Source organism: Siphateles boraxobius, unplaced genomic scaffold (genome assembly GCF_051911475.1).
Source record: "Siphateles boraxobius isolate OS27281-9 unplaced genomic scaffold, OSU_SipBor_1 130, whole genome shotgun sequence".
Taxonomy (NCBI): Eukaryota; Metazoa; Chordata; class Actinopteri; order Cypriniformes; family Leuciscidae; genus Siphateles; species Siphateles boraxobius.
In genome coordinates this window covers 40,369,607-40,383,280 of record NW_027508734.1, presented here as the reverse complement: position 1 = coordinate 40,383,280, position 13,674 = coordinate 40,369,607, and the positions used below count along the sequence as shown (strand labels likewise).

Sequence of the window (13,674 nt, the reverse complement as noted above, 5' to 3'; positions counted from 1 at the left end):
ACTCACACACACATACACACACACACACACCTAACACAGGAGTTCACAGTGAGTCAGGATGAGAGGATGAGAGGATGCAGCTGCATTTCCTTTCACACTTTCTCCCTTTCACTCTCTCTCATCAGTTCGCTGGCTTTCCATCCTTACTGCAGCACATTCTGCGGCGTCAGCCTCAAATCAGTGCTTGCACACATACACAGACACACACACACAACAAGGTAACACTGTTGAAAATAAGCAAACAGCACGTTCACACATATCACCGCTATGAAACACCTGTTGTTCTCATATCATGTGCTGATGGATCATCAACATCTATATAAGTGGTTCTCAAATGGTTTAGTTTCAGAAAAAAGATTTTACATTGGACATCAAATAGTGATGCAATACACTGGCAAAAAAAAAGTCCTTTTACCTTGCATAGTTTGTTCATATTTTGTTAGTATCACACAATCTATCCATACTTGCATCGGTCTAATTCGGCTATACTTCATATTGGACGCCTTTGATATTAACAACAATAATGAAGATGATCACTCCCATTATTGATTTGCTATTTAAACTACGCATAATGCACAATAGTTGCATTTTATTATTTCCATTTAACATTGTTTTTCTCTGTCAGAGAAGATCATTATTTTTCGTTATGACCCACCAGTAGAGAATCACTGATCTAAATCAATTACTGTTCATATGCAGAAACATGAGCCATCATGTGTGTCCAGTTAGACACCTGGAAAAGCGCATTTGCGCTTAAATTTATCAAATTTATTAAATTTCAGCAGGACATCAGAGAAAATTGCTGCAGCAAAACTCATTATTGGTTGAAATCATGAAAAATGTTCTGTGGTGAACACAAGCTCAAGATATTTTCATGTTTTTCTTTATGACATAAAATACCTCAGTAAAACTCCACTTATGACTTTTTTAAGCTTTTACCTGTCTTGAAAAGAGTGTTTGCTTACAAATGACTAAATAGGACTACAAAAGTTGTTATCACACCAAACAGGTAAAATCATCTACTCACTATTCCACTTTTACATTCCTGTTTGTGTTTATAATCCTGCTCATGCAAACTATTATAACAATTTCCCGCTGGTAGATTTTAAGTAAAGATTGAACACGTTTTAGGAAGATTAATGGTGTTGACATTTAAGTCATGCGACTGGTATAGTTAGTTTATAACCTAACTTTTGCTTTTTACTTCTGCCGAATGTATTTAGGCTTTAAAATTCATAAAAGTTGAGTTAATTTGTGAAGATTATCTTGATTAACAAAATGAGTAAGAATCATAAACAAATCATACAACAAATCAAAGCTAATTCACCCTTCCGTACGTTTAGGACAGTAACCGAGTAGGAAATATAAAATCATATATTTAATTCAGAGGCACTGCCTGTCACCTGAATTCATCACTGGCAGTAATATACAATTAGATACACTTCATGGTGTCTGGCTGAAGGAAAGAACAAACTTCTGTCTTTCACGCTAAATCCACAGCAGAATTTGACATCCTGAGTGTTCCCTGTGTTTGTGTTGTGGTCGGAAGTGCTTTAAAGACTGGAAATTAGTGGCCAGTGGAACCCGTTTACAAGAAACATGCTGGACCCAACAGAGGAATGTGGGTTTGGTGATTTGGATAGAGATGTGGAATAAAAACCACTAAACAAAATCATTGCACTCTCCGTGCAAAATCACTTTTAAGCATTCATCAGATGGTTCATCATGCTGTGATGAGTTTATAATTAAAAGACATAATCCATGAAATGTTCACACAGTGCAACCACACTCTCAGAAAAAAATGTACAAAAGCTGTCACTGGGACAGTACCCTTCAAAAGGTTCTAATATGAGCCATTTAGGTACTAATATGTACACTTTTGGAACCAATATGTTCCTTTGAGGGACTTATGCACTCTTTGGGTACAAAGGTGTACCTTTACCGCCATAGTGACAGCTTTTTTTTCTTTTTTCTGAGAGTGCAGGCAGGTGTGTGTGTGTTTGTGTGTGTGTGTGTGTGTGTGTGTGTGTGTGTGTGTGTGTGTGTGTGTGTGTGTGTGTGTGTGTGTGTGTGTGTGTGTGTGTGTGTGTGTGTGTGTGTGTGTGTGTGTGTGTGTGTGTGTGTGTGTGTGTGTGTGTGGCACGAGGCCTGTAGCGCTGCACAGCACAGGGGGGCGTTCACACATACGGTCCTCATTATGTCACCAGAATTAAAACTCAGTGTGAGCCTCAGCGCTGGTACTGTCTGTTCTCTTATTGCACTCTGACACCTCTCTCTCCAGAACACACTGATGAACCTGTCTGTACAGTGCTGAGATATTTGGAACAATTCACAAGACGACAAAACTAAGAAAACTATAGTTTTATGAATACAATTACGGGCTTTTATAATTGAAATTGTCATCGGTTAATGTAATTCACATTTTTACCTTTCAGCTTCAGAGCAGTGGTAACACTACTCCTGAGATTCTTACCCCAGGGGTTAAAAACAGTGCAAATCCCCTTTTAAATTTGAAAAGTGTGAAATGATGTCCTAGGCTTAAGTGTACAATTAAAAGCCGACAGTTGCCCGCGCACTGTGCAGCGTTAAACATGACACACTGCAAACACTTATGTCTATGTATTTTAAACAAAGCAATCGCATTTTCAAAATTTGCTCTCATCACTTATTGAGGACAAGTACTGTATGTGGTTCAGAAATACAAACTTACTTATTTTTGTGAGTTTAAAGTTTGTTTTTTATGACAGAAATTTCCCTACATCTGGCCAAACTTGTTTGAGATTGAAATAGTCCTGCTCATTGGGCGGTACATTTTATCTAAAGCATGGTGCTAAAATAAAACATGGGATTCACTGATTTCATCATCATTTGAGCCTAAGCAGTTTCAGTTGATTAACTGTTAATATATAAAAATACCTTAATTGAACAGTTTTTTTTAATAACTGAACATTTTGGACATTTACATAATTACATTAAAGATAGATGTGCTCGTGAATGGATAATGGTTAAGTGCAAATGCGTAAAGTATAAGCTAAGCTATCAGGCTAATCTTGTATCTGAATGCAATGCTAGTTCATAAACTAACTAAAACAAAAATTAATGGTCATTATAAAGTAGTTCAAATGACATTTAATCCAATTTTGTGAAAATTGTAATCAGGTGCCAGACCCAGATGGGGGGACCCAGAGTCCCCATTAAAAGAGTCAGTGGGATCACTTGGGGTTCAAACGTTTTCGGGGACAACCCGATTTTTTATGACACTGTCGGCTGTACATAACTGGTTCGCAGGTGCGCATGCGTGGTATAAATAAACGATGTGCAGGTCAATAAACGTGGAGGGAAGCGCTTTTGAGTACCAACATTTTTGGTGTTTTTGGGGAACATCTAATTGACTCCTCTTTCGCGTTTACTTGCACTTGAACGGACACATACACACAAAATGATGTCAAAATACCAGTCTCGGCAAGGATTCTCTCGGTTATGTCATAAGTGAACAGTTGAGAAAGAAACCGGATGTGTGTCAGTATATTTGGTCCGTGCATTCTGTCTTAAAGTGACAGCAGCCTAATATTCCTGCTGTTGTCTGTGTCATTAATGTTAATAAAATCATAATTATATACCATGTTTGAGGGAAAAGAAGATAGTGAGGAGAGCAGTCAGGATGAAAGTGATGATGACATCTTGTATGATAAGTGTGCCGTGTAAAGTGTGAGTACCAAGCAGCATCCCCAGGTGTTCCCGTAAGAACCGGACCAAAAAAGTTTCTGATTAAAGACTTGCACCTCTGATTATCGACTTGTTTTTCACCAAACCGGGTCTTAGTGATTTTACCAAGTAAGACATTTTCCTGGATCAACATTTTGATCCTAGAACAACATTCCTGTCCGAAAACCCTATCCCTACCCCTACCCCTAAACCTAACCCTAACCACAATATAGCTATTCTGAAAATCAGTGGGAAATAACACTGATGAAGAAGCACCTAATCCTGCTTGTAAGCCTAAACTTGACATAAACTGTAAACCTGTTCCTTAAATCTGATTGGTTGATTGGATGATTGGATGTTGTACTACTCTCCTTACCGCAGTCTTCACTCATCACCACAATGACGACCCCAATTACTACTGTAAGAGAGATTAGCTACTATAAGGCAATGAATTTAGTCAAATTCTCTGAGTATTGTATTTAAAGGGGTGGTAAAACACGATTTCACTTTTCAAACTTTAGCTAGTGTGTAATGTTGCTGTTTGAGCATAAACAACATCTGGAAAGTTACAACGCTCAAAGTTCAAAGCAAAGGGAGATATTTGCTTTTAAAGAAATGAATTTCTAAGGACTACAGCAAACAGCCGGTAGGGACTACATGACATTCCTCCAGGGTTGCTGACATCACTAACCCCAATATTTACATAAACCCCTCCTCCGAGAATACTAAATAAGGGGGGCGAGGCCATTTTATATTGCGTTGGAGAAGAGTTATTGTGGTATAGTAGGCTGTTGTTGCCGCAATGCCGTCGAAACGCTGTTATTTTTATCCGGATTGCAGGTTCACTTTGTTCAGCCTTCCTAGGGTCGAGGGAGTTAGGGATCAATGGTTCAAATTTATTTTTAACTCGGTCCCTCATAATTATTACCCAAATCTCGCTCTCTGTGCTGCACATTTTACGGAGGTAAAGCTTCCACAATCTTCGGGAGTTCAATGCAGGATTCGCACAACGCCTTGTCCTGAAAGATGGAGCAGTTCCAACTTTAAGAACAGAAGCTGTTGTTTACGGGCCACAACCTGTAAGTATGATTTATTTTTCGTCTATGTGTTTTCCTGTAATAGTACGTATTGTTAATTGTACGTTGTAGCAAGGAAGTAAACAAATGACAACGCTGTTTGGCTCTGCAAACCAGTTTGTTAAATGCTCATTCATACTTAACGTTATCCGACAAATACCTAACGTTACAAACTTTTTTTTAATCTTAACAGCGAACTTGGAATTAGTGTAAATTATTCTTTGATTAGAGCTTTTATGTATTGTTTATCTACATGCTTGTTTATCTACAGGCATTCTAAACATGGTTCTGTGTTTGATTTGGCTACTGTAGTAAAGCCAATGTGTATTGTTCGTTTTGGGTTAATAGTTCTGTCGACAGATATTTGGCTACAATCGATCTAAAAATACAACAGTAACGGTGCTATACAGTCAGAAACGATTACTATAGATCCGCAGTCTTAACTCAAAAAATCCCTTTGAGAACTGTAGTATAATTTGTTAGAATGATTATATGAAATTCTTGTTTATGAAGCTTATTTTTTGTAATACTATAATAATTAGTACAATTAAATAACAGCGCATCTAAAAAGTAATGAGACAACAACAAAAAACATACCTTTCTGAAACATTGTTTAACAGCCGTTCTTGAACAGGTTCTGCTCGATCATCTTCACTAACATTCTCTGGGTCCGATTGGTTTTACGCCACTGACGCCACTGTTTATAATACACCAAAGCACAAACTACCGGTAAAGTTAAGGGGCGTTCCCGAAAAACGTGCACTAGGCGGTTAGCGAATCACAACACACTGGGCCAGCTAACCAATCTGAGCCCATTGCGTAGTTTTGAGGGACTGGCTTCATAGAACCAGGAAACCATCATACCGTTTTTACAAGGAGGGACAGAGCAGTGTAGAATAAAGGTAAAATATATATGAAATATATATGAAGGAAATATATATGAAACACAATGCACTTTTTTAAAAACCAAGCATGAACACATGTTACAGTGCACCCCACAAACACAATCAAGCCTTCGAAAAAATGTGTTTCACCACCCCTTTAATTTGTTAAGCTTTAGCAGTAAAACAAATGTGTATCATATGGATCTTATAGCTTTTCTATTCATTTTGTGTCTTTTTTGTTCTTCCATGTTTTCCTCTCCTATAAGCCACTCCACTTGCTCCCCAACATCTGGAAATCATTTCTCACCTATTACAACACTGCCAGGCTCAGGCCATTTGTTGATCTTGACAAGGAGCCATTCTCCAACTAAATATCGATTATTTCATTGATTAAGTCATTGTGTGCTGATAAAACACTACAGTACCAGGTGTAGATGCAGACAAACTAGAATTGGTTTATAAAAAAGGCACTGTAACATTTCGAGCACTGCCCTGTTTATTCATCCTCATTATCTTAGGCTTGTGAGCGGTGGGTCAGCTGAAGTCCATACAATATAAACAGAGGGATTTTGTTTTCTTTGGCTGCTTGGTGCTGAGACCATGAACAGAGACTGAGACTGAGACTAAAAGTGCACAACATGTAAAGCAGCATTGCTTAGAAAGATCTCCACCAATCAAATCCCAGTCTGAAATGTCTCCATAGTAATAGCATCTGCTATACGGATCTATCACAGTTCAACATGACCCAGAATTATTCCCCCTTTGAGGTAACATGAGGTAACTTCAGTCAAAGCTAATGCTCAGTATACTCATAAAAGAAGATCTGTTGTCTGGTTGCCATGGTAACAAGTGGCTAATAGTTTCAGTCTGCTTGTGGATGGTTTTTGAGATGGAATAGATATTTCTGGTGCATCTCCAGCTACCTTCACATAAACAGCTGCTTTTGCACAGCTTTTCACAATAGTTACGTTTAATCATGCTCAAAGACGAGGAGGGAAATGATGAAACGCATAACAGTATGATGCAACAGTAAACAGCTGCTAAACTTCACACAAACACTTTTCAAATGTCAGTGGCTGGTCTAAGTGGGATAAGTTGTGTGTGTGTGTGTGTGTGTGTGTGTGTGTGTGTGTGTGTGTGTGTGTGTGTATCAAGGCCCAGAGGAAATGTAGCTCCTCTCTCTCGATAGGAATCTTAAAGGATTAGTACAATTTAACATTTTTTTAAAAGAGTACATAATATATTTGACTATATTTAAATATTACTGAAAGGAACTTGCTATCTTAAAATAGGTCAGTGCCATTGTTTTGTCTCAAGATGCACACCAGTAAAATGATTTTTTTTTTCTAAGGCTGTTATAAAAGCTACTTCAGTGTCCTAATTGAACTAAGGTCTATTCCTGGATTAATCTAAACCCAGTCTGTGAAACCGGGCCTTAATGTACAATCAAATAACACACCACAATTAAAATGAACAAGCATCAAGTTTACTTGTGCATGTGCTTTAGTATGTTAGTCAACACATTAAAATCAGTGTCCTTTTTTAAAGCACGACGAAAGATTATTAAAACATTTGTGAATGAAAATTTACTTTAAAATAAAACTTTTAATTTGACATTATTTCAGTGTTAAGAAACATAGTCATGAAAGTGTAGTCTCTTAAGAGGCCTTTACGTTTATTTTAATATTATATAATAAATATTTTACTTCAACATTTTATTATCTGCAATTCAAGTTTTTTCTAAAAGTATACTTTTAAGATTTGAAGTACACTATAAGTGCGTATTCAATTCAATACAAGGGTACGCATTTTGTAACACTATACTGTTACATTTAAAATGCAGTTAAGCAAAAGTGTTCTGTTTTAGTAATGTTTAAGTGTGTCTGGGGGCCAAAAGCATTTCGACCTCTGCTACATTACAACACTATTGTGTCATAGTAAGAGCCTGTAGTGTATTACACACACTCTCTTTGGTCTAGTCTCAGAGCCAAACACTTTCTTGCCAAGAGCTGCACAACTGACTAGAGATGGGACGCCAGGACAGGAAAGGCGAGCAGTGACTTACATATGTTCAACATAAAAACACACACAAAATGTCTGCACAGCACAACCTTGGCTTGAGAGAATGTGCTAGAGCTTAATTTTTCTCCAGTTATGTCTGCAGGCATCTGGTAGACAGACACAACCAATGTTACTGAGTTTGTCACAGCTGCGAGACATCTTCAGTGTCGATACGTGCGTCGATCCTTCTCAGCCGCTAGCCCAAGAAACGATAAGCACATTAAAGGTAGAAACAAACAGACTGAGTTTCTGGAGGTGGAAGCTCTTGGACTTTTGAGTAACTGTTGCATTTAATTCCAGACAAAGTGATTCTTTTTTTATTCATTTAAAGCAATAGGATCATTTCTATGGCAACTCGGGAGCCGAGTCCAAGAGAGCAAAAGGAGCAAAAGAGGCCAAAAATAAGACAATTTGAAGTTTCTTTTGCATTTCAGTTGAATATAAACTTATACTCTGTCCTTGAGCATGAGCACTCTGGCCCACTCGTTTTCTCCTTCCATCTTCTGTTTCTCTGATCTTCCGTCTCACTCATTCCATCTATCCTCTCTTGCTCTCTCACACACTCTTATTAAAATTCCAGTTAATCTTGCAGACTATAAAAGACACTGAAAAAAAGCAATGGCTCGACTCACAGTACAGAGAATTCTTCACACTTCGCCTCTAAAAGTCAGGGATGTTCTCTCTGTATAAATCTTCAAACATTAATATGAAAGTCACTTCAAGATTTACATCCATAATCTGCACCAGATCCATGACACATTACACATAACCATTCAAAGTTACATGAAACTTTCAGCAAGGGAGACAAACTCATAAAGCTCAGAATAAATAATGTTTATTCATGTAAGAGTACATTTCGAAAACTTCCGAATTGCTTATTGGTGGTGCTTGGGAAGAACAGTCCAGTAATGTTCGTCAAACAATGATATCATCAACTTACACAGATACTGAATTCTTGCACAGATAATAAATATTATTATTTAATATTTTCATGCTATAGCCAAAAACTATATTCAATATATTAAAATTCTATTGCTTGGTTCCACAGACAAGGCTTAAGCTAGTCCTAGACTGCAATGCATGTTTGAGCTGTTTTAACTGAAAGCAACTCGCACAGAAATATCTTAAAATATGTCAATGTCATTGTTTCGTCTCGAAATGGTTGAGAAACCTATGGTTTAAAAAACCTACTTAAATGTCCTAATTAAACTATAAGGCCTAATCCTGGCTTAATCTAAGCCCTGTCTGTGAAACCAGGCGTATATTATTTTATTCATTATCACAATGATAAACACATGGGTTTGTAGCGCAAAAAGTTTCACCGTTTACTGTTACACTTTGTTATTCTTCTGGTTATAGCAGCTAATGAGTCTTGCACTTTTCACAGAAAATAGCTTTCTTCCACATTTCAAAATAAGGTGGATAAAGTACAGTATGAAAATTGACATCAACTATTTTAACTGATTTGCTAAAGTGTTTTAAAATTATTAGTGTTTATAAAGATTTAAGTAAGGTAATCTAAATGTGAAAATATGGGAAATGAGCAATCATATTAAATATCCTATATCGACTAAAACAAATAAATGTAAAAAAATCTCTAATATTGACCAATTCATTATGCATCTTTACTATAAAAAATCAGAGAGAAATGTTTGAAGGTTTGGAGCCATAGCCTTGTAAGCAGGAAACCCAAGTTCAAGTCCCAGTCTGTCCACAACTGTCCTATGAAATAAAGGCAAAAAAGCCCGTGAAATCCATCAAAAAAAAAATGTTTAAAGGTCAGAACTCCTTAAATCCACTTAATCCTTCGGTTTTCTGCCTTAACACACACATACCTACACTTGGCCTTGTGACTTTCACGTGAACGCCTGAGGAATGAGGCAGTAATCAGTGGAGTTGACTGACACTCACTCAGGAAGAGCTGAATCAACTGACAGTTTTAATGCAATTGCTTCAGTCACTGTAAAAAAAAGCCTCCAGTCTGCTCCTTCACCTCCTGTTCCCATCATACAGTCTCCAGAGGGACCTGACCTCTGTCCCCACACCGCAGTGGAGAAGAGTTCCCAGCCAAAGAATCCGCTGCATACAGAGATCCACATAATTTATCTTCTACATGTCAAAGCATGGCAGAGGTTCAAACTGCTAATGCTTCACCATAACAGTATAAAACAAATACAGTACCAGTGATCTCCTCCTGAACTTGGAGGATAATCTCCACGCTTTGTTTCTACTGTGGTCTGCCACTGGAATATGATAAGGACGGAGGAAAAGAAGGACTCCAGCACTCTGCCAAATGTGCCGGGCTCAGGGTAAAGCTAAACAATACAGAGAGGCTTTCTCTGATAAGACAAAGGAAATGGACAGAGGAAATATTCTGCACATCTTCAGATGGTGAAAGTTGGCAGGGTTTATCCTGTTTCAGTGCGCAGAGCAATGTGGGAGGTGTCAGGGGGAGTAGATGCCAAATGCGTCTCCAATGCAAATGAGAAAGATTTAAAAAACAACGCATTATAATGTGAAAGCTAAACACAAAGCCAAGTATGAATGTGTTGGTAATAAACAGTCTTTGTGGCATGATCAAAGCATTTGTTTACTGTTTATTAAGAAGAGAAAGTGTTGGTTATTATCCTAATACTTGAATAGATGTCAAATGACACTGGTTTCTTCTGTTTAAACAATAAAGCCATCTCTTGTTTGTTCAGTATTTTTGTGGCAGTTAAGTACAATTGCAATTTTACTCCAATACGGCCTAGATACACTACAGTGATAAATGTCTATTTGTAGATAAATTCATCTACAAAAAGATACTAGAGCTTTTTTTATTCTCTTACTTTAATTTATCATGGTAACCATAGTTTCCAAAACACCATAGTAATTATTGTTGATGCTATAAAACTGGTAATGGTCATAAAAAAATGAATTAGACAAATTTACTACAGAAAGACTAAATAATACAATAAAAAGCTATTTAAAACGTTTTATCAAATTACCTATTAAAAGGTTTTCTGTCTGTGGAAATCCAGAACCAGTTATGACTTTTGTTTTGACCTTTTAGCATGTAGCCTAATTAATTTTGTATGACCCAAAAATATCTTTAGATTTTCTAAAATGGCACATTACGATATTGTTCTCTGTGATGGAATTTTCTCCTAAAACACTACATGGCAACAACAACAACAAAATGTTAAGCACTTTCCTAAACACCTGTAATACTGAAACAAACTGTTACTGTCATAAAAGAAAATTAATTTTTATTTTATTTTTTTGGAATTAGTCCATTTACACATTCATTAACTGATAGCGAAATAGAAGGAGACATAAAATATGTGAGATATTATGGAATGGCAATAGTGATAGAAATTAACCAGGAAAACCGACACCTTTGCAGAAATTGTGTCCAAAAATTCTTTAACATTTCTTTTTAGTCAAATTGTGTTACTCCATCAATATTCAATATTAAAAAGTAATTTTATAACCTACTGTGGCACCAAACACACACACACACACACACACTCACACACACACACACACACACACACACCTGTCAACCAGCATGTTATTATAATTTGGGAATTTTCAATTGTTTTTAATTTTTCAGAAGGGGTCAGTTTGACCTTAGGATAGGCTACTTAGGGAAAACAATAACCGTAGTAACTAAGGTATGTAGGCTATTTGAAGAAACCACAGTTTACCATGGTAATATCTTGGCAACGGGTTGTTATTGTTATTTGGTGACTTGGCAATTGGTTTAGTCGGTAGAACTAAACACAACAAGGTACATTTGGTGAACAAAAGAACATTGTTGCTCCTTCCCTAGACCATCATCCCTCCATCTACATTTACATTAAGTTACAGCCAGAGGAGAAACAGCTAGCCTACATTTAGAGAACACAATATCTATATAATCATAAAGACGTTATTGTTCTCAAAATATGCTCAGCAGCCTAAGAACGAAAGTCAAGAGATGTTTTATGTTGCATGGTGAATGTAAACATCAGTTAAGACATTAATCTTGACAATTAAGTGAGTAAACAAGTCATCCACGCACATCAATAAGTCAGCAAGAGCACTTAAAAGTTCCTACTTTTGAGCGGCGGCTTGGTGGCCAGTGCTGAGATGTGTTTCTGCAGGCTGATAAGTTTATTCTCCAGAGCTCCGGAGCGGTAGCAGATGGAGGCGAGCTCTCCCTCCAGCTCCTCCAGGATGCTCACCGACTGACGGGATAAATCCGACAGCTGCCGGAGCACCGCGCACAGAGTCAAGCCGCACACATCCACCAGATCCGTGAACATCGCACCGCGACTCTTTCCGCCGCTTCTGCACACATCTTTAGGGACTACGGTCCTCTTGCAGAAGGGCATCTTTTCTGCTGTTAGTAAACTCCCTTTAAAAGTCCGTGTTTCGCCAGCGCTGAAGAGTGTTGGCGGAGACTCTTGCTCGGGATTGCGCGTACAGGGGAGGCATTTTATGCATTGTAATTGACTGTCCACTGTGAGGAGCTCTGCAGCCTTTCAGTTCACTATATCACTGCAAATCACAGCACAAAACGCTCATGAACTGCGCCTGAGAGACCTAACCCACTCGAGCAACCAGACCTGAATCTTTCACGAAAACTCAACTATGCGTTTAGTAAGCCTTGCTCTACGCATGCTCACAAAAATAAGGTTTAAAAGTGCTTCAAGTGACTCCAACAAACCTGAGAACAATGAGAGGGATAAAAATCCTTTCCTCCAGTCACATTCTAACCTTGCATTTGCCCATCCCAAAAACACATCTGGTCTAGTGTGTGTGTGTGTGTGTGTGTGTGTGTTTATACGCTCCCCCACCCTGAACCAGAACTTGGCTCACCTAGATGTTTTGTTCATCCAGTCTTTCCACACTGGACGACGAAAGAGGGCGTACAGTCAAAAATGATGAGAGAAGGGGAGAGGCTGAGAGTCCTCCATGTTATAATAATCTTATCAGGCATGTTTCTCTATGGCTTCATATGAAACCTTATCTTATACAGGGAATTGATTGGAAACATCTGGGCCTTGTTTTGCCTCACTGTATGACTGTCTGCATTGTTCCTGGTTCCCCACCCCACTCCACATGGCCCGAGTGCATGACAGGAACCACTCCTGGTGGACCTTTTCTTCACAGCAACCCTCCTCCCCCTCGTTTCGTTGAAAGGACTATTTTCTGCTCTTCTGTTCCTGGTTTCTTTTCATGTCTCCTGCATGGACTGTATCTGCCAAGTTTGATTTGAGGGAGGAGTGAGGTCTGGCAAGATTCAAATTTCATTTTCATAATATAATATTTTTGCAAACAGGTCCCTGGACTATAGCCAGATTTAATGGGGGACCAGGTGATAAATGAGGAAATGCTTCCAAATGTGACCTAAAATTTGATGTGATTTAAGCAATTTATATAAGTGATTTATTTCAGTATGATGGAAAGGCCATTTCAACTGCATGATAAAAAAAATCATGCTTTGGTAAATCATAATTATAACTTTAAAAATATAAATTAGGAGATATTAAGTCATAATTATGAGTTAAAATGTCAAAATTATGACACTAAAAGTTATAATTGACATAAGTCAAAGATGTGAGACACTAAGTCATAATTAAAAGTTTAAAAGTCAAACGTTTGTCATAATTGATTTTTTATCTAAGCTAATAAATTCAACTTTATGACAATGTTGACATTAAATGTCATAATTATGAATCCTTGTCATAATTTCAACTTATTTCATTATTTGTTTCCATCTTTTAAATATACGTGATGACCATGTAAGCCAATTTCCACCACAAAAAAAAAAAAAACAATGATCATGCTGTGGGTAAATAATAATGACAAGTTAAAATTATGACAAAAAATATATAATTATGACTAATTATATAAGTTAAAAATATAACATACTAGTCAGTTAAGATAAAAAGTCAAAATCATGATATACTAAGTCA

The 13,674-nt window shown here is 37.4% G+C and overlaps 1 protein-coding gene across 2 annotated transcripts in view; it reads right to left on the bottom strand.

Moving 5' to 3' along the window:
- The window catches only part of nhsl2 (NHS-like 2), a 67,425-nt gene extending 55,163 nt beyond the window's left edge, over positions 1-12,262 (bottom strand). The window contains exon 1 of one of the 2 annotated variants that reach the window (XM_077229481.1): positions 11,811-12,262. In XM_077229481.1, the coding sequence (XP_077085596.1) occupies positions 11,811-12,087 (277 nt within the window). In that variant the 5' untranslated portion in view covers positions 12,088-12,262. The remainder of the gene's footprint in view (positions 1-11,810) is intronic. The other variant, XM_077229482.1, reaches the window with a different exon arrangement.
- Positions 12,263-13,674: the final 1,412 nt, after the last annotated feature.